Source organism: Vigna angularis, chromosome 1 (genome assembly GCF_016808095.1).
Source record: "Vigna angularis cultivar LongXiaoDou No.4 chromosome 1, ASM1680809v1, whole genome shotgun sequence".
NCBI classification, from domain to species: Eukaryota; Viridiplantae; Streptophyta; class Magnoliopsida; order Fabales; family Fabaceae; genus Vigna; species Vigna angularis.
Window position 1 is genome coordinate 9,622,626 of NC_068970.1, and position 21,864 is coordinate 9,644,489.

The 21,864-nt window shown below is 29.4% G+C and overlaps 2 protein-coding genes and 1 non-coding gene across 6 annotated transcripts; 2 read left to right on the forward strand and 1 right to left on the reverse strand.

Moving 5' to 3' along the window:
- The first annotated feature begins 1,046 nt into the window (after positions 1-1,046).
- LOC108320256 (serine/threonine protein phosphatase 2A 57 kDa regulatory subunit B' kappa isoform) lies at positions 1,047-4,872 on the forward strand. 4 transcript variants are annotated; one of them, XM_017551662.2, is made up of 5 exons: positions 1,052-1,220; positions 1,427-1,959; positions 3,006-3,063; positions 3,139-4,188; positions 4,359-4,872. In XM_017551662.2, the coding sequence occupies exons 3-5, from the start codon at positions 3,028-3,030 to the stop codon at positions 4,737-4,739; spliced, it is 1,467 nt and encodes a 488-aa protein (XP_017407151.1). In that variant the 5' UTR covers positions 1,052-1,220; positions 1,427-1,959; positions 3,006-3,027; the 3' UTR covers positions 4,740-4,872. The 4 variants fall into 4 exon arrangements, with proteins under 4 accessions (XP_017407142.1, XP_017407151.1, XP_017407132.1 ...); XM_017551653.2 differs by having other exon boundaries at positions 1,047-1,178; positions 3,006-4,188; XM_017551643.2 differs by having other exon boundaries at positions 3,006-4,188.
- Positions 4,873-9,972: 5,100 nt separating this feature from the next.
- LOC108340745 (uncharacterized) lies at positions 9,973-10,768 on the forward strand. Its single transcript, XR_008247221.1, has 2 exons — positions 9,973-10,195; positions 10,407-10,768. It is a non-coding gene; the product is annotated as an uncharacterized LOC108340745 (transcript).
- Positions 10,769-12,385: 1,617 nt separating this feature from the next.
- On the reverse strand, positions 12,386-15,839 carry LOC108329665 (protein PGR). Its single transcript, XM_052873563.1, has 5 exons — positions 15,547-15,839; positions 15,344-15,457; positions 14,546-14,768; positions 13,004-13,252; positions 12,386-12,793 (listed from the first exon to the last, which is right to left on the reverse strand). The coding sequence occupies exons 1-5, from the start codon at positions 15,687-15,689 to the stop codon at positions 12,662-12,664; spliced, it is 861 nt and encodes a 286-aa protein (XP_052729523.1). The 5' UTR covers positions 15,690-15,839; the 3' UTR covers positions 12,386-12,661.
- Between the last annotated feature and the right edge of the window lie 6,025 nt (positions 15,840-21,864).

Genomic DNA, 21,864 nt, shown 5'->3' on the forward strand with positions numbered 1-21,864 from the left:
ATATTATTTTTTATATCGATTGTGATTTTAAGTGGTATTAAAAGTCATTTTTATTATAAAATTTCTTTAAGTGGATTTTCTATATTAAGTTTCTTGACTTTTTATAAAAACTTAACTTTCTATAACAATTATAAAATTAGTATAAAAAGTTCCTATATTTATATTAGTTTTTGATATAAAAATTCTTTTTTAATAAATATAAAAAGACTTTCTTGAAAATTTAAGTGGAAGATGAAAAATTTAAACAACACCAACAAAATTAATGTTTTAATACTTTTTATTAAAACTAAATTATTATTATTATTATATCTTTATAGTAAATACTTCTCAAACATTGATATTTCAACGAATTAACCATTTATTGAAATATTTGGAGATCATATGCAGTATCTTTGTAACACTTAGGTATCATGACAGTTAATCACACAATCTTTATGCTTTGTCTTATTCCTTTCTATTGGTTTTTGGTCATTAGGAATAATAATGTGTACATACAAGTAAATTTAAAAAATAAAGAAAATATAATACAGTTGTCTAATAGTTATATGTGCAACCACAGTCATCAATCTCTGGTGTTCTTTATTTTAATGGGTTGTATGCTATGTTTGTTGGAGAGATATAAATGGTTGAACAAACGGTTTTTGATTATCGAGGTAAAATTTAAAACCACATTAATACAATATTCAATTTAGCATATGTTCCTTACAAAGGAGGTTTCTTGTTAATTGTAAACCTAAAATATTCTATTATCTAAATTTTAAATTGAATGATATATATAATATAATCACTTAAAGCCTAATAATGCATAACATTTAATTTCAATTATTTATATGATGTAAAATAACATGTTTTTTTTTTTTTTTGGTTTTAGAAGTTGAAACAGGACATTGGTAATTTATGTGTTGTATTTGGTGTTGGATGATGATAATTTTTGCCATATCTAACTTTTACCCTACCTATCTCTTCTTCTGTGTCTGTGTTTGCGGTGATTCTGTCCCTTACTTTTCGTGATTCTCTATTTTGTTCTCATCCATCGCACACTCATCATTCATTCATTCATTCATTCATCCACCTTCTCTCTCTGTCTCTCTGTCACTCCCAAACCTCTAACTCCAAAAATCTAGCCTCGAAATCGGGCATCCAAAATCTCCAATTTTCACTTTACGTAATCACCCTGTGTAGGACTATGCCCTATGAACCTTTTTGTCCAACCAAAACAAGTAATAAAATAAATCATAAAACTAAACCAATAACCGAATTAACCATTTCATAATCACACATGTATTTTTCTTTTTCAGTATATTTTGTTATTTACATGAGTATCTACGTGGTCGTGTAGTTTTCCGTTTGTTATATATAATTGTAACAAATTTTTTTGGCTTTGGTAATTTAGATTCATATTTATATAATTGAGTTCACTGTGCAGGAGGCAGTGTAAGCTGAAGATTAAGATGGAGTTTAAGTTGGGTTGGGTGGAGATTGGAGCGTTGTAGTTGTACCTGCGATGCGGTTGTGTTGTGAGTAACAAAGCAACATTAACTAAACCAACATGTGGCGTCGTTTCTTCTCTTGAATCGAGGAAAAAAAGCAGGGAGAAATTCTTTCTCAGCATAGTGCCTGCCTGCCATTCATGGAGGGATCCATCTTGATGCATCAAAATGCTCCCTTTCCATCCATTCTCCAAATCTAGCATTCTTCTTCTTCTTTGGATCAAACGCCATTTTCTCTCCTCACTCTTCACCTCCAAACAATCACTCACTACCACCTCTTCTTCATCTTCTTCTTCTTCTTCTTCTTCTTCTTCTTCTTCTTCTTCATTCTCTCTCTCTTCCCATTTCACCTATCCCTGCACCTTGTTACATCTTTATGCAAACCGTTAAAGTTAAACTTGTTCTCTGACTAGCTGCTTCCCTTCTCTCTCTTTCCTAAGAGGGTTTGCTTCAGTCTCACAGAAACCAGGTTGGTCTTTTCTGCTTCTTTTACTCATACTCTCTCTCAACACCTGTTCTTAAATATACTAATTTTGGTGGGGTTCCTGTTTTGAACTCACTTTGGAGTTTAACTGAATTCTTATGTACTGAAGTATTAATTTTTATTTTCTAGTACTGGCAATGATCTTGTCAGGTACAAGCTCCTTAATGGTTCCTCAAGTGGTTGTGATTCTTCTATTTCTTCTTCTGTTTTTCAAACCCAGATCTCGGTTCTACCCACCCACTGTTGCTGCTTCTCCATACTGTTTAATTTTGTACCGCCTGTAGGCTTGTCAATTTCTTGCCTTAAACGGGTCGTTTACATTCTTTTCTTTATTTTCTCTCCCAGCCCCCTCTTTTATCTTGTTTGATTCCGAAACTTTCTGAGATGAACTTGTTCTAGTATGTTCAGCTGGTGCTTGGGGGAATGACTAGTCTTTTAGTCCACAACATCTTAGGGTGCTTAATTGTAGTTTGTAGTTGAAAAATTACTGAGATTCATACTAATGCACCAAATTCAATAATATCTATGGATACAAATTTATAAACTTTTGGTAGATCTGGCTAGAATATGCTGCTAACTGTTCTTGGAAGACATACCGAAGTACCTTCTTTCAAATACTTATGTTTTGACTATCCTCAATTCCTTTGGCACTTTACCTTATTCAAACAGCAGTGTTTCTCTCTTGATCTTCTCTCTCTCTCTCTGCTTATATCCCATGCTTTTGCCTTATTCTTCAGATTATCAAGCTTCTGGAGTATATTGAGTTAGTCTTCATACTTGGTCTAATATTCTTTCTTACAGAGGATTTGGTAATTTTTCTTTAGTTCTTAATGTTTGATATTTTGGTGTAATCTCCAAGCTGGTCCTGATTACACCTTCCATTTATGGTAAACGTGCCTTGTTTTACATTGTTGTTATGTAGTTGAATGATTACTTTAAAGCTAGCTGATTTTACGGTTACATGACAAATCAACTTGAAAGAACACTCTTGGGCTTTGAGCTTTTAATTGAGAGTGATAATTTGGTTGCAGGCGTTCTTGATAGATTGCCACCATGATAAAGCAAATTCTTAGCAAATTGCCAAAGAAGGTACCAAAATCCGACTCATCAGATTCTTCAAGGAGTGATTCAAGCAATTCTACAAGTTTTGGGAATGTTTTTCAGTGTACAAATGTTGGAAGCACCATTTCAAGCAAATTAAATGTCGTGAAGAGGGTATCTTCGGTTGTTTTCCCTGCAAGCATGAGTGCTGGAGTGGAAGCAGTTGACCCGTGTCTGTCCTTCAAAGATGTCTCAAACACACAGAAGCAAAGCCTGTTCATTAGTAAGTTAAACCTTTGCTGCAAAATTTATGACATGAGTGATCCTGATAAGAACAGTACAGAGCAAGATCTCAAACGACAAACGCTGTTGGAGCTTGTTGATTTTGTTTCTTCTGGATCTGTCAAGTTCACAGAACCAGCAATCGCTGCTTTGTGTAAAATGTGTGCAACTAATTTGTTCAGGGTTTTCCCACCTAAGTTTCGAACAAGTACTGCTGGTGGAGAAACAGAAGACGAGGAACCTATGTTTGATCCTGCCTGGTCTCACTTGCAAGTTGTTTATGATCTACTCCTCCAATTCATCAACTATAACTCTCTTGATGTGAAGGTGGCAAAAGCGCACATAGATCATGCTTTCATTTTAAGATTACTAGACCTTTTCGATTCTGAGGACCCCAGAGAAAGAGACTGCTTGAAAACAATTCTGCATAGAATCTATGGGAAATTCATGGTTCACAGGCCTTTCATACGGAAATCTGTTAGCAACATCATCTACAGGTTTGTTTTTGAGACGGAGCGGCATAACGGAATCGCAGAGATGCTTGAGATTTTTGGGAGTGTGATCAGTGGATTTGCCTTGCCATTGAAGGAAGAGCATAAGATATTTTTGTGGAGGGCTTTAATTCCTCTGCACAAACCTAAATCTGTTGGCATTTATCACCAGCAGTTAACATATTGCGTTGTACAGTTCATAGAGAAGGATCAAAGACTGGCTAGCTCGGTTATAAAGGGACTATTGAAGTACTGGCCAGTAACAAATAGCCAAAAGGAGCTCATGTTCATCAGTGAGTTGGAAGAGATTTTGGAAATGACTAGCATGGCCGAGTTTCAAAAGATCATGATCCCTCTCTTTCGACGAATGGCTCACTGCCTTAACAGTTCTCACTATCAGGTAGTTTTTTCTGCACTGGTTCTGTTGTAAACAGATGAAATGGTCGTTTTATAATATAAATGATGGAGTCATTTTTTACCAGAGTGAGTTGAATCATGTTATGCAACATGGTTGTGTGGTGTTGTGTTGGTATGATTGTGAGCTTATTTATTGATACCTTAATAATTCAGGTGGCTGAACGAGCACATTTGCTATGGAACAATGAGCACATTCTGAATCTGATAACGCAAAACCGACAGGTGATTCTGCCTCTGGTGTTCTCAGCACTCGTACATAATGCTCAAAGTCACTGGAACCAAGCAGTGCTGAACCTGACTCAGAACATAAGGAAGATGCTGTCTCAGATGGACGAGGAGCTGGTACTAGCATGCCAACGCAGGATTGAGGAAGAAGATTCAGGTGCAAATGCTGCAGCCGAGAGGAGGAGAGTAACGTGGGAACGCCTAGAAGCTGCTGCTGCTGCTGCTGCTGGCAGTGTTCAATCTTCTTCTGTAGGTAGTGGTGATGTTTTAGTCCCAGTAAAATCTGCTACATGCTCAGTGGCATGCTAAGCTAATTAATTGGTTTGAGTTATGATATGATATTATGATATGATATTATGATGATGATGATGATGATGATTATGTAAGCCTAATTAAGGTTCTAATTAAATTACATAATAGTGGTGTGGTTCTTGAGTTTTTATTTATGTATACAAATACATATACTTAGTAGCCTAAAAAAGTTGTGGTGACTGAGGGAGGGGTGTTGCAGAATGCATAATGCTTAATGGTTAGAAAAAAGAAAGCAGACAGTGATATTTTATTGGTGTTATTATTATTGTATTGTTGTTAGGAGGAGCAGAAAAGAGCAGAGAAAGCATGGCAGAGAGAGCAGGTGTGGGGGTGTGTGTGTCGGTGGGTTATTCGTGCGTGCAATTATTTGCAGTGTCAGCACCGTAACCCTGACTCTTTATTCAGTTTTCTTACCTTCTGGGACCTACCTAAGTCCCTTCTCTGCAACACTCTATTCTAACCCTCTCTACCTATTATGCAAAGTTAGAACCAAATCAGTTTTTCTTACATCTATTTTTACCTGCTCCACTCACAAATCAACACTCTATTTTCGCTTACCTGCTCTCCTTCTCTCTTTTTCTCATTCTCCATAATTTCATATCAAACAAACTCAGTTTTGATAAATGACTCATCCACATCACACACATTTACCTCTTTGGCAGGGAATGATGTAAACCTCTACTTTAAACGCATACAAAGTCTACACAAGGATTAGTTAACAAAAGTATTTGTTTCATTACTGTAATGAACTATCAAGTTTTATAGCTATCAGTTAGAAGAAAATGGAATAAAACTAGTGTTGGTGTTTCATCTTACTTACCTACTGCAAGCAATGAAAGTTCAAAAAGTTCACTTTATATTTAATGCGTTCACCCTTTACGCCACTGTTATCAGTCTCCTCTTTGGTTTGGACTAATCAATATTCAACTCTCTTTTTCAATAATTAATGTCATAACTTTTGCATCACAGATATGGAAGTTTTTGACTTGGATTCACATATTTCCTTTTCTGCCATTACATACACTGTTTGATTTTTCAGGCAGAAAGGGAAGATATATATATATATATATATATTATTCCCACCTGAAAGAAGATTTTCTTATACAAATTTTATTTAAATTATAATTTTTATGATATTTATTCATTTTTATTACCTTTTACATATCTAAACAAGTGGTTTTTTTCTCCAAGTTTACCCATGAAACAAAAATTCTTGTATTTTCGTGGCCAACAGAAGAAATAATTTAATTCTCGTACAATCAATTACATATATATAGTTATGAATAATATAGAATCATTTTACATCTTACTAATTCTCCTCTCTTAAATATTAAATTCTCATATTTTTATTATTACTTTAAATATACCAGAAAATACGTTGTTATGTGCACAGGGTATTGACTTTTACAACAATCATTTATAATTCATTGATAATGTGATGAAAAATTTTAACATTATCATCAACAACATGTTAATTTTTTTAATTACATTTTTATTTATAAAAGCTGAGATTTGTAAAAGTATAGAATGATATAAGATTACTCATTTTTTCGAGACCCCAGCCAACAATAATAAGATTAATCTCCGAAAATATAAAACATTGGTTGAAGGAGAAGTTCTGTATCAAATACTTTTCCATTCACATAAATAGAATCAAACACTTGTCATATACTTAAAGAGTCTCAACTTTCAGTTGCTTGTGTGTCACACCTTATTGATATAACATTACGCATAATATTATATCTTAACTCCACGTTAAGACAGTATATGTAAAAAAGCACAAGTTTATATAGTCGTATTACTATTTTTATATTAAATAAATATATCAAGATAACATGGATTCATAGTTTAGAAAAATATATCAAGGAGTTATAATTTAACACACTTTACACATTGGTTAATTTTACACGAGGAAATCTTAGTTGAGAGTCAGCACCAAATATCCAACTGAATAATTTATTAGAAAAATATTTTTTAAATCACATATATCTTAATCCTTCTGAACCATAAAAAAAAACTATTTCTAGTGCCTAAGTTTAACTTGTAGATAAATAAATAATATTTATTTATAAATTTATAAATTTAATTAAAAGTGTAAAAATGTTCATAATTTTTCAAGAAATAAAAGTTACAAAAAAAATTTGGGGAATTGAAAAAAAAATGAAAATTTAGAGAAAAATAGTAATAATAATTTTATAGAGATGACTCTCAATTATTATATTATTAGAAGGCGAAACTATAATTGGAATTGTATAGTAGTCGAGTTTTATTATATAAAAATCATTATATTTTTAAATATTTTTTAAAATTCTTTTCCGTTATCTCTATAAGATTTTAATATTATTATTCTCTTTGAATATTTAAATCCACCTTGGTACCTCTTTCATAAAGGACAACACAACCAACCTATCAGAAATGAGAAGAAATTAAGTTTAATTTCTACAATTTTTCTTAAGTCATTATTTTAATCTCTAACATGTAGTCTATATGGAGTTCACCTATGACTTTAAGTATTTCAAAGTGAATTTCTATTCTTTTGTAGCCATGAAGATGAATTTAGATTATTAATCATTTTATTTTATTTTTTATAGTTAGAACTATATGCAGGAGTTGTGCTATTAGAGCACATATGGTGTTAAGATTATGCTAATAAAATAAGGGTAGCTAGTTATTTAAATAAATTGTATGATTTGTATGACGAGATTATTGAAGTAGATTTGTTAGTTATGTTTTTGTTTTGTTAAATTAGAACATTTTGATATAAATGGAATTGTTGTATTTGAGAGTAGATATACCAATTTGGATTGAATATGCTCTTGTTGATTTTTGTTGAATTGAATTCATTGGAGTGTTATTGAAAACTAGATAAAAATAATTATTAGAGTCAATTGAGAAAACTGATATATTTTGCAGGTTTCTAGTTTTAAATAAACTCATTGAGTGAGTTAAATCTTTCCTGAACAAGTTAAATCTTCATTGATCAAAAATGAAATCTAATGAGGTCTAGTGAAGTTTTATAGGATCTTTCTGTCCAAACGTAATTAGTATGAATCTTCACATGTATGTCTATTTTACCACGTTGAGACCGTGTCCAGATCATTACGCTTTTTGTGTGGGTCGAAATTTTTCCGACAAGGAATTTCGCTACCTTAGGATCGTCAGTCCCCATAAATGGTCTTACGACTTTGAGGAGACCCGTGTTTTGGGTATACAGTCGCTTGAGCATGGTCTCTACGACCCCTTTGTGAGGAGGCACCCATTCTCCCGAAGTTACGGGGCTATTTTGTCGAGTTCTTAGAGAGAGTTGTCTCGTGCTCCCAGGTATTCTCTACCTACCCACCTGTGTCGGTTTCGAATATAGGCATAATAGCTCCAAGGGCTTGGTTGATAGGCGAACATAATAGCTGTTAGGCGAACTGATCCGCCACTAGATGATTTTTTTTTCTTTTTTAAAAATGTAGTAGCGAATGGTGATTTGGACTCGTCAAGCAAAAATGTGAGACTTTTACTCTGATAGATTATTGACGAATTAGTTCCTGTTGGACAAATATATGCTAAAAAATCTAGAGAGCTCTTAGTGAATTTGTCGTTAGACAATCCAAAAACACGTTAGCAAAAGTATCTCGAGGAGGTAGCCGTTGGACGAGTTAGAGAGCTTGCCTAAAAAGCGTGACAGTTTTTGAGAAAGGAAATTGAGTTTCTTTTAAAGTGGACAAATAGGATAGATCAAGATATTGAATGTTTGTGCATGTGGTAAGTATAAAGTATTTCTATGAAGAAAATGCTCTATTGTATGGTTTATAACGTGTATCGAATAAGGATTCCTTAATGAGATTATCCAAATTTTAATATATGTTTGAACTCATATAAATGAAGATATTCAAGTGATGAGTTGACGAAGATTTCTATAATAAAATTTGATATGAAAAAGAACCCGTCTAACATACTATAGTGATGTAGTAATAAAGACTTAGGACCTCGTATTATAGATAAAGTGGAGCTTAAATTAAAATTGCAAAAAATATATTGAATGTGATATTATAGATGCATAATATTTGAGTTTCATTGCAGGAGGATTCTTGCAAAAGTAATAATTTAATGTCAATCAAGTTATATGTATAATAGATGAATTGTTTAAAACTAATTAAGATTGAGATGCCGTGTTATTTTATTACAAATTTTGCGATATCTTAGATATTTTAAATATACTAGTTTATCCTGATTATTATTTCTATATACTGCGATCATATATGTTACACGGAAGAAAGGATTTTATTTTAATGTAACTAATTTTATATATGTGTATAGCTGTAAAATTTATTTTCCTCCAAATAATTATGTTTATATTATATTTTAAAAAACTTTACATGAATGTAAACTAATCTTGTACATATTAATATTATTTGCATATGTGGTGTTTAGGTTACTGATCATGTAACTGATAAATCCGTTACAAAAAATGTATATATTTTACTTTAACAAAAATACATTTAATCTTTATTATTATTACTTATTGTTATTCATGTTATTATTATGATATAGTCTAATTTATGTTCATAATATTTCAATGAGCACTTCAAAGTCAAAGTTATATCTAAGTATGTTTAAGTTAGATTGGATTTGAATCAAATATAACTAATTTAATATAATCTAAATTTAATATTTCAAAAATTATATTAAATCATTTAATTTGTCGGATTAATTAGATATTGATTGTTTGAGTTACAAGTTAATTCGTATAGATTATTTAAATTACAAATTCATATTAAATCAATTTTTTTAAGATTTTTTTATTTTGAATAAATAAGATAAATATAATAAATCTTTAATGTAAAAGAAATAACATGTATGATTTTGATAATTATTATTATCATAATAAATTATGATTTTATTATATGACTTATTATTAAATTTAAAAAAATATCACATAAAAAATAAAACTTAAAACATATTTATGAATTTATAAACATTAAAATAAGAATTTAAATGAGACCAGTCACGCATAAAATTTTAATCTATTATCAGATAATACTTTTTTATTTTAATTATTATTTTTTATTCAGTAGATGATATTTTAAAATTTTCCTTGAATTTGTGGGAGTGAATGGGTTTTGTGCTACATTCACAGAAGGAACAGAAATTAATTGAATGGCAGTTGGCAGAGAAGAAACTTAGTTGATAAGTAAAAGTAAAAACAAAATAACAAATAACTTCCTTCCTTACCGTCCTAACCAACTGCCCAAACCCCTTTTGCTACCAATAAATTGCTGATTTAGGGTTTCACATTTTATGTAGTTTACATTTCAAATTCTGCATCACTTCATCACCTTCGACATTTAACTTCAACAACACACAGAAAGGGGAAAAATGTATGCACCTCCACAGTACCAAGAAACAAGTTATGTGGAACACGTTCGCAGACGCCACCAAGAAAAGGGATGCCTTTACGCTTGGTTTGTATACTTATTTCTTAAATTTGTTTTTATCATTGTTGTTGTCACTCTACCACACAGATCATTCAATTTTCATCATGTTGCTCTCATTCTTCTCGACACTTCATCATTTCTCTTTTTCTTTCACAGTTTGTACTGTTATCAATTTTATTTTGTTTTTTGCTGTCATTTTTTGACTGGTGGGGATTTTCATTGGGATTTGCACTTGCAGTTTGTTCGCCTTCTGCTGCTGCTTCTGCTGCTATGAGACCTGTGAGTGCTGTTTGGATGTGTTATGTTGCTGCTGCCCCTAGATAAGAGTGACCATATACTCCCTTCTCTCTGTATCTATCTATCTAAAAGTAATAATTACAGAAGAACATGAGACTTTCTGATATGAGTGTGTTACTTTTGACTTATGGTTGTGATAAGTTTTTTTTTTGCAAAATTACTTTATGATCAAGGAGGCATAGACCTAACAAGTACCATTTTTTGTGTTCTTTCCATGTTGAATATTTTAATTTAGCGCAAGTTACTCCAGTGATAATGTGTAATGGTTATAAATGAAGAATAAAGTATGAATATTTTGGGACCCTTTATCGTGTTATGTTGTCGGCAAAAGGCATAGTGATTGTAGAGCAGAGTGATGAACTGGAGCCCTCTTGGGGTCCAAAATTGAGTAGGCATGGTATTCAACAGTTTCTATGAGTTCAGCTTTGAATTTACATCTACTAGTGGCAGAACAATGCTTATTTGTTTTTTACCACAAAACTAAAGCCAAACCCTTACAGATTCATCAAGTAGTTATATTTAGATGTTCTGTCCCATGCATGCATGCATGCATGCCTCCATCTGTTTGGTACGAGAGTAATGTAGGTAAAACATTTTCAAACGTCGAAAACTAAAGAACGTTTTAATGTCGTTGGAGGAAGTACATAAGGGTGTGTTTGTTTCTTGGTTTCAGTTTTTAAAAATTAAATTTTAGAGATTAAGAGTAGGAAAAGGAGATGAAAAATACGATAATAAAAAATAACCTGGAGAAGTTGTCTTTTTGTAGTTTTAAAGATTAAAATGGACATAAATTTTGAAATAATTTTATTAAAATACTACTTTTATTAAACGTTTTAAATATTTATTTTTTAAAATAGATAATATTTGGTAAAATGTGAGGTCCACGAAATATATGAAAACAATTCATTCTATTACTAAAATATTATGCAGGCCGTGTTTGGATCACACAATTTAGGGTTGATGGATTTAAAAGAATTAGAATATAAAGTTTGGGTTTGATTAGGCCAACTAGAATGGATTTGGAGTGAAGGATGGGTAGGTGAGTTTTCTCGTGAAAATTGAGAAAGTATGAAAAAGCCATTATCACTCTAACAAAACTCCATTGCACTCCTCAAACAATCAAGTTTTTAACATAATTATTTTATTCTTCGAATATTTGATTTATCTTTTCTGAAACGTTTCTTTTAGAATTTCGAAAACATTATTCTGAAAGAAAATTTTTGAAATAGAATTTTTATAATAAAATTCTAAGAATAAATTTCTCGTAACATAAAATGCATTTTTAGTTTTTTGAAACATGTAATTCATCTTAATTTTTTTTTCTAAACTAAACATTCTAGAAGAAACTTTTTTATTCTAGTTTCTTTTTTACAAGAGTGTAGTTAATAATAATAAGGTGATGTACAAATAAAAAGTATTAACCATATCTCATATAAGCCACTAGTTTTCTACATCCCATAAATTTTTGTACTACAAAATATACCATCCCAAATACATTTTTTTTATATATTTTACATTATGCAGAATACAAGATTAAAAGTACGTTCTGCATTGTAAAATTCAAAATGCAATTTTTATATTTCAAATTATACTTTCTAAAATACAAAAAATTATATTCTAAATTATATATTTTAAATATAAAATTTACATTTCAAAATACATCCTCTAAATAAAATTAAATTAATGGGTCAGTAAAAGAAACTGCCGACTACATACTACCATCGACTATATTTCAAGGTAAGAGCTTGAAAATTATTTTGTTTTACTAAGAGTGAGAATAATAAAGATGAACAATATAATCTTTCTAATAGTTACTAACTCTATTTCTCGTTACCACAATAAAAAACCTATTCTAACTATATGCATAAGTACAAGGCATGCTGTTTAACTGTGCAACAATAACCAGCTAATGCATGACCCTTTTTGCTGCTTTTGCTGACAACAAAATAATTTCACGATGGCAAGTGTTTCTTTGATATGGACGGTAAATTAATAAACTATCATATGCTAAAAATGTCGCCTCCTTCCACCAAAGAAAATAAAAGATTGACTGTATTCTAGAATCATATATTGTTGTGAATCAAATGTTGATGCAATCCACATTACCGATTGAAGAATGAGAATACAGTCTAACACCAGAGTCACAAGTTTTTGAACTCTGGGACCTTATGGCCACAATTGCTTCTTTTGATGACTTCAGAAAATGTACCAACAAGCGATTGCAGTAAAAAATGAGGTCAACAGTATTGACACAAAGTTCACTGCATTATTGTCAAGAACATTGGAACCAGAAATCTTTTTCACTGTTGGTCCTGGCTTTCCAACAACCTACAAAATCGTGTGAGAAATTTCAAGTATCAGATATCTAAATTAATATAGGAGGGTTTCATGGTGCCTTTTATCATGGTAACTTTGCCCCAGTAATCATCTCCCACTAATTTGAAGATTTGTTCAACAAACTCAATGCAACAATATAGAAATTCAAGCATTATGCTAAATGTGAAGAGTATTCTTTATAGGTGGTGTAAGTAAATTTACCTTGCGGCGAACAGAACAAAATCCACTGAATTGCAAGGTTGCACCCAAGAGAGAGTCAATGAGACTTCCACATAGTCCTGCAAGGGTGGCAATGGGTAAGACCAGTAGTTGCTTAAAAACTGTACTAGACTCACATCTTGTAGTTGAGAAACTCAGAAGAACAAACGACAATCCAATGAAGCTTCCAGCTGCTGCAGCTGCGAGAATTCCTGTTTTTGTCACACCACCATTTGTACCTTTCTTCACATGCTGATAATCAAAAGAAATGAATTTGTAACCACAATTTCTGAAACTCAGTAGCAACATTCTATCTGAATTTTCTACTTAAAGACCCACTATGCAATAAGCCACATGCCTTTTACACGGATGCCATAAGAACAGAATGTGAGAAATAATTTAGGGAGGCCCAGAATCTTAAAATCCCCTGGAGGTTTCAGACCTCAAATAAATTTCACGAATTTGTCATTTCTAGGAATGAAACTGATATGGGTGTTAGAATAATATCCCTATTCATGGCATATTAAGGGCAGGGTTGTTGCATTACCCTACAATGTGAATGTTAATGACATTGTAACATCATTGATCACCCTTAAGTGCTCCCAATGCCCCCACCAAGGGTGGCCTCCAGTTATACTCACTTCCATCACTCATGAAATGGTTAGGTTGAATATTTGACAAAAGTCGTATTTTCCCTCATTAACCTATTTTTAGTCTCAATTTAGTCCCTCAGTAAGCAAGTTTCACATTTAATCCTTCAATTCCATAGTAAAGCGAGCCAGATGGAATAACTAGCTATCATCATTAGAATCATATGCTACAGTGTCCGTCTAGTACATGTCACCCTATTTAGCAATTTATCACTAACATAAAGCTAAACTTAACCTTGTAAAGACTATTCTAATAATATATCAAAACGAGGCTAAATTTGGCTACATTCCATATTTCTCAGAATCAGGTGGTCCATTGAGGGACTAATAGGTGTGAATTTGATCTGAGAGCAACTAGATTGCAAAAAAAATAACAACAAAAGATTAAACTGAGAGCACGGATAAAACATCGGCAAGGGATATGACAAAATTTAGAAATTGGAAGACACAACATGGGCATAGTGCAACATATAAAACTAGCATTTAAGTACAAATCTTTAATTAAAAGATAACAACCAATGTTTTAAAAGTTAGCATCAACTAATAAAATTCTATCGTTCTATTTTTGTTTGTATTTGTATAAAATGTACAAAATCTGCAGAATGAAGTTAGGAGAATACAAGGGTTCGGTTGTGTTGAATAAGGGAGTGTGTCTGACACGGTTAGGATGACCAAAATTGAATTTTAATCCAAATTGAACAAGGGTGACTTTCAAGAAAATGGCCAAGATTATGGGAAATGGAGCTTGTAACATCAACTACCAAACACATTAATTGAGGAAAATTCCTAAGACTTAATGACAAACATTCATGAATAAGTTGAACTAAAGAAGAAAACACCAAATATGGACAGAATGATCGGAAGAATAAAGGACTTTGACCAAGACATTATTCACCTTGAAGGTTGTGATTAGACGGGGCTTATCTTCACTGAGAATTCCAAGCTCCGAAGACCAAGTATCCCCATTGCAACAGGAATAATGGCCAATAACAGCACCAATGAGAGTCGTGATCAAAGGTGAGTCTTTGGAGTTCAAACATTTATCCTGGCCTTCAGTAAGCACCCATATAGCTATAACAAGAACCGAGGCAATGCCACTATTGGCCAGAACTTGTATCCTGAAAGATAGAAAAACAAGGAATATTTAGACAAAAGACAAAAACTAAGTAGGGATAACGTTGGGATCCTCGTACATAGAGGTAAAAACTAAAATGACAAACTTTTATGTGAAAGATTTTATAGAGAAAGAAAAAACCCCAAAGTCATCCCGGTAAGAAAGATTTTAAACCTAACTCTATCAAAAGAATCCACTTGTAAAATGATTCATCTGGTGTATATATATAACTAGACATTAGATAATTCAATAATAACTCGCTGAAACAATTTATCTAACAAATAATAACCTTTAATTCATGACTATGACAACCTCGGAAAACAGGTAAAGAGAGAGGTTTGCAATCACTTAAATGCTCCTTAAAGTGTCCTTATCACGGGTAAACGTGAAACTTCCAACATTTCCTTAACTTAGCGACACCAAAGAAATATCTCAATCATCATATGGGTAACTCCACAGAATAATACATCCAAATAGGGAAGCAATCATTCCTAACTTGAAAAACACACAACCAGTTGAACTTTCACAAAGATATTCAAAATCAAAAACCTCCATGCAGACAAAAAAGTAAGAACTCACCAATTTCTTTGTCCACCTTCTTTGAATTCAGAATCGAGTGTTCGTTTCTTATCCTCTCCAAACTTTGTGAGAGCGGACGAAGAAAAGAAGAAGGCAAGCAGCACAGCCCCAAACCTTGACGACCCATAAACCAAGGAAACACAAAGATTATTGTTTTGGAGCACCCCAGAACAAAAAAGAGGAGAAGGGTGAAGAAAAATAACCTGTATCCCGCAAAAATGTGAAGAGCCATGACGAAGAACCCTGCAATAGCGCCAGAATTGCTGAGGGATTTCTTCCTGTGAGCTCTGAATGCGATTACGAACGCAATGGAGACAGCCACACAGAGTTGAGAAAACCAATCCATTTGAAATTAGAAATTTCTGTGCAGGGAGTTGATTTTAGAACATAACTCTAACTATTTGATGAAACTATTCACACTGTTGTACTTAGAGTGGCTGGTCACCCTCTTCGCACAACAACCGTTCACCGCCAGATTTAGCTTCTCTCAGAGAATCTTTTCATTTTATAAAATAATATGACAACAAAAATAAATTGATACCGGTTATAATTAATTTTAGATTATATAAAATTATTAAATCATATTAATTATAATTTTTAATATTTTATCATAATTTTAAGTAATTGATATTTTAATAATAAGTGTATGGAGTGAAATTTTCCATGTTGGTCTTTCTTTATAAATAAATAAATGTGACTCTCATATACGCAATGCAATGGAAACTTAATTAAGCGTTATCAATATTCTTTTATCATATGAATATTAAATAAATTAATTGATATTTATTTGACTAATAATTGTAAATTTGAATATTAAAATGCATATATATCTTAAATTAAAAAATTATCGTTTATAAAATGTTTATTAAACTAAAAACAGATTTCTTTTTGTATTTTCATTTTTTTCATTCTTGTAAATATGAAAATCTCTAATTTCTCTTATTTAAAATTAGAAAATTTGTTTTACTTTTAATTATATAATCTATAAGTTATTTATTTTTACAATAATTTCTTTTATTATATAATTCGAAAGTTATTTTTTATTTTGAAAATGTATAATCTAGAAAGTTTATCTGACTTTCAGAGTCTATCGTGTGGAAGTCCTTTTTTTTACATAAAAAACCTATCAGATTATTTTATTGTTGATTAATTTTAATTTTAGTAAAAGTCCAATAAACTAAAAAGCTTTAAGACTTACCACATTACCAAACATAAGAAAAATAAAATTACATCTTATCCACTTAATAAGGATCTAAACAGTATTATTTTCAGTTTTAAAAACTTTCTCAAATGTTACCATACATAGTTAAATTAATGTTGAAGACGCATTGGGAAAAGAAATTCTTCAGGTTTCTATTAAATTTTTTAATCAATTACTCAATGTTCAAAGATTTGTTCAGTTTCTGTATTATTAAATTACTACAATTTTCAATAATAATTTTTTGTCTTTAAAAACTAATTTCAAAAACCTTATAGACCTTTATAATGTGTTATTTTATGTTTTCCAAAGCTTTCCCAAAAATTAAAAACATCACTTTACCGCTATGTTTAATTAGTATAGAATGCTTCCATTGGTTCATTTCAAATTTTAAAATGGATTATCCAATCAAACATATTATAAATAAATATCTTACTTCGCAAGATTGTGCTCAGGGGTGAGTTTAAGTAAAATCATTATAATTTCACTTTTTTTATCTTTTACATTAATTTATAAAAAATATTATATTATTTAGTATTTGAATAATTAAATAATTTAATGAATAGTTTAGATTATTATTATTATTGTGTTGTTTAATAACTTTGGTCGATTTTAGGTTTTGCATATAAAATGTTCTTATCCAACCCATAAAAAATCGAGTTAAATTGAATTAGATTAAATTTGACCAAATCTAAAAATAAAATAAAATAACTCAACTTAATTAATTTGAATTTAATCATATTAACTGAAATTACAAGTTTATATTTAACCTAAATTATAAATTACCAAAACTTTTTTTCTGAAAATTCTCAAAATTGTTCTCTAAAATCAAAGCCTTCTTAGAAAGTTATTTCTAATTTAAAAAAATTGAAATCTTTTAAATTTATTTCCACAAATAAATATAACAGTCTTGTTTATTGTTTAAACGCAAATATTTTTTCTTCTTTTGGGTTTGAGAATGATGTTCTGGAAGAATGCTTCATCCTATACCTTCAACATCTCATTTTGCACCTCCAAAAATTTTATTTTTAACCTTCTGACATCCTGCACTTCCAACTTTTTTAAAAATTCCATTTATTCTCTTTCTTATTAAAAACATTTTAATAATTATTTTTTTATTTTCTTCTCTTTCTTATTAAAGACACTCTACACCACCTTAAAATTAATTCTAATTTAATTTAAAATTTAAATATTATTTAATATAATTTTATATTTTAATAATTATTAAAATATGATTTATATTATAGTAATAGCTATATTAAAAAATAAAAATAAAATAATTAAAATAAAAATAAAAATAAAATAATAATAATAATATAAAATTTGACTTAATATATTCAAATATATTAAAATATATTAAAATATTAAAATAAATTAAACAATTATTAAATTAAAAATAAAAACAAAATTTTTTAAAAACTTGTTATCGAAAATCAGTTTTGTTTTTTATTTAAAATTTAATCAATATTTAATTTAATTAAAATTATAGCATTATTTATTATATTTTTATATTTTAATAATTATTAAAATATGATTTATATTTTTATTAAAAAATAAAACTAATAATAACTAAAATAAGAGTAAAAGTAATAAAAATAAAAATTATATTAAAAATCACATTTAATATATTTAAATATATTAAATTATATTAAATTAAATTAAATAATTATTAAAATTTAAATAAGAAACAAAATTTTAGAAACGTTAGTCGGATATTAACTCCGATAAATTTATAATCAGATATGGATATCCGATAAATAAATTTTTAAAAAAATTTGTTTTTATTTTCAATTTAATAATTGTTTAATTTATTTTAATATTTTAATATAATTTAATATATTTGAATATATTAAGTCAAATTTTATATTATTATTATTATTTTATTTTATTTTTATTTTAATTATTTTATTTTTATTTTTTTAATATAGCTATTACTATAATATAAATCATATTTTAATAATTATTAAAATATAAAATTATATTAAATAATATTTAAATTTTAAATTAAATTAGAATTATTTTTAAGGTAGTGTAGAGTGTCTTTAATAAGAAAGAGAAGAAAATTAAAGAATAGTTATTAAAATATCTTTAATAAGAAAGAGAATAAATAAAATTTTTAAAAAAGTTGGAGGTGCAGGATGTCAGAAGGTTAAAAATGAAATTTTCGGAGGTGCAGAATGAGATGTTGGAGGTGTAAGATGAAGCGCTCGCCCTGGAAATATAGAGCTGGTATAAGTTGGGCCATGGATCCATGAAATTAGAACCACTGTTCACCGGCCATTTTAACCTCATTCTTTAGTTGCCCCGAGTCCAAATATGTTACATTTAAGAAATAATTAGCTTTTTTATTATTATTATTATTATTATTATTATGAACTAACATCTTTGAGAAAATAAAAATCATAAATATTTATTACAAGATTAAAAGAGTGATATGTTATTCTTATCAAAACATAATTATTTATCATATTAAATAAATAAAATAAAAATATGTTTTTAAATAATAAATCTTCTATTCACCACCTATGACCAAATTCATGTTCAAAAGTTTTTCTACACTTTTAATTTTTAAAATTACTGAACACGAGAAATGTATTTTTGCAATTTAAGACAATTAGGAAAATTGATTAGACGTGAACAGTGAACAGTTACTCACAGAGTTTATGGTAAAGTCATTGATAGTTAATAGTTATGTAGTAAATAGAACATACAATACTATATGTTTGACTTTCTGGTATTGGTTTTATGATATATTTGTTAACTTCACTAAATCGGTTAATATTTATTATTTTATATCAATATAAAATCTCAAGTCAAATTCTTGAGTCATAAAAAAGAAATAGTTGAAATTCAATGTTGCGGGAAGTGTGTTTATATAAAAGTTCGAAATTTAAAGATTTGATGATTGTAAGTTTGAAGATTACATTTGATGTTTTCAATCATAATATGTTAAGTTTTATGTACTGTTGAAGATGTTATTTTTGTGTTTGTTTTAAGATTTTAGTTGTAATTTTTTGTTTTAATCGTGTTGTAAGTACTTCCTTAATCTTGATTTAATCATTTATTAAGTTGCAAAAGCTTTTAAAAATATTGTGTGGTCCTTTATGACTTGCAGTTACAGTTATGCTTTAATAGATAAAAATGTTCCTAAATTTGCTAGAAATACAAGAAAAAACGTTTTAATATATTAACATGACATTTTAATATGTTAAGATCGTTTAAAACTCAAAGTTATCATGCTGACTCTATTTTAATTAATTAAAATAATTTTGTAATCGATTAAAGTCACTTTGTTTTAATAATTAAAACGAAAGTATTATTTTTAGGAGTAACTAAAATTTGAGTCTATTTTTAGTGTCAAACTGAATTGATGTCTGCTTTCGTTGTTTAACTAAAATTCTTCTTTATTTTAATGTGATTTGCATTAATTTATGGAAAAATTAAAGTTGCATTAAATTGGTTAAAATAAAATCATTGCACTACAGACTTAAAAAGCGGACCATACTATTCACGTCATGCTTAAATAAGAGAAGCCAGAAATTTGTGCTAAGATTCTTACAGTTCGATACTGTTTGTCCACGGTGTTGCGGATAAAATCGAATACCATAAAAGATGAAATCACTTTCACCAGAAAATCTTTGATTCTTACGGTTGTTTTCACATGTATATGTTAGGTTTGCTTCAGCTTGTCTTTATAGTGGTCCAATTCTCCTCGTTCTTCCTTTCTTTTTTATTTTTCCGTAGTTATCTAACTTTTACTTTTAATAAACGTTATAGAATTTATATAATCAAATTAAAAAAAATGTCGATAAAAAAAATCAATATTAAAAAAATACAACCATAAACTGTTAAATATGAAGCTTGTGACCTTTAGAGATTATGTAAAGTTTTCTTTAACTCTGATATTTCGATCGATGCTATAATAATAATAATTTTTCTAATAGGAATTGTTTTGATGATGGAGTCGATGTTATATCTTTTACACTGTAATGTATGTTTTATTGTCCAAGTTTCAGGGTGTGTTTGTTTTGGTATATTTATTGTTAGAAGGAAAGAAATTGTGGGTGATTATATGTTTGTATTTGATGATTCATGGACGATGATTTGTGGATAGGTAAAATATTATGAAGAGAGGATTTACGAATGAAATATGTGGAGGTTATACGCTTTTACAAAAATATTCATATATTATTTTCCATTACAGGTTCATGAAGTTGCATTAGTTCTATGGGTTGGGGGCAATCAGATTCTTTGGTGAACGAATTCTATGGTGCATATTTTACCTATCCCACATGGTTCATATGATTTTTTTTAAGTTTTGTGTTGTAGTTCGTTAATATATTTTTCTTTTTTCTTTAAATTTAATTTAAACTAATTAAATATATATTTTATAATATATATATATATATATATATATATATAATATTACTCTTAAATATCATTTTATATTACTATTATAATTAAGGACAATTTAGTAATATTCATTTTCTATCTATTAAAACATTTTTTTATCTAGGTCATGTCCTACACAAACTTTTTATAAACTTTACTTTCTAATTCATTCTTAATCACCTTCAAATCTCTTTAAAAAAACAACACAATTTATTCTAAAATTCATTCACTTCCTCTTCTTCAAATCCACTCCCTCAAGTAAACACACCTCTAGTCTTCGCTAGGTTTATCTTAGATGTTCATTCAATCAAATTTAGAAGTTACCTGCAGAAGGTAGTCTGATGCCAAAATTAGTGATTGTTTGACAGTTATAATAATTAATGCATATTAAATGCAATCATCTATCTTTTTTACCTCAAACATGTATTTATAGTTTTTATAATGAACTTTAGATTAACGGTAATCTAATCATAATCTAATTGATGGTAATCACACTTTGCTTTGAAGTAATTAATTTTAATGATCATCTCACAGTGATTTAACCGTTCGGTGTCTCATGTGATGATCATACAGTCTATCACGTAAGCATGACCATGTGGTCATACAATACCGTAATTGAGTTAAATGTTTTTATTTGCTTGATTGCATGCTTAAGTGTGGGTTTAAACAAGTTTATTTAAATAACAAATATCTTTAACGTTAATTATTTTAAACTTTTTATGTTAGACATAAGTCCAAAGTTAGTGTAGATACATAAATTTACATTCTATGTAAAATACATGATACAAAATTTACATTGAATATGGTAGTGTCCAACGTAAATTTATGTTGAATATTATTCTGAGTTAGACTTAAATGTGTTCATTTATATTGAACATTGTCAAGTTTGATACAGATAAAAAAAATTATAATAAAATTAATATTTTTTAGT

Excerpts from the sequence above, each read along its gene's own strand:
- LOC108320256 (XM_017551653.2), top strand. The coding sequence starts at position 3,028 with ATGATAAAGCAAATTCTTAGCAAATTGCCAAAGAAGGTACCAAAATCC. Across the intron at positions 4,189-4,358 it reads TTAACAGTTCTCACTATCAG|GTGGCTGAACGAGCACATTT; the intron begins GTAGTTTTTTCT and ends TTAATAATTCAG.
- LOC108329665 (XM_052873563.1), bottom strand. The coding sequence starts at position 15,689 with ATGGATTGGTTTTCTCAACTCTGTGTGGCTGTCTCCATTGCGTTCGTA. Across the intron at positions 13,253-14,545 it reads GTCTAATCACAACCTTCAAG|CATGTGAAGAAAGGTACAAA; the intron begins GTGAATAATGTC and ends TTTGATTATCAG. Across the intron at positions 12,794-13,003 it reads TTTGTTCTGTTCGCCGCAAG|GTTGTTGGAAAGCCAGGACC; the intron begins GTAAATTTACTT and ends ACGATTTTGTAG.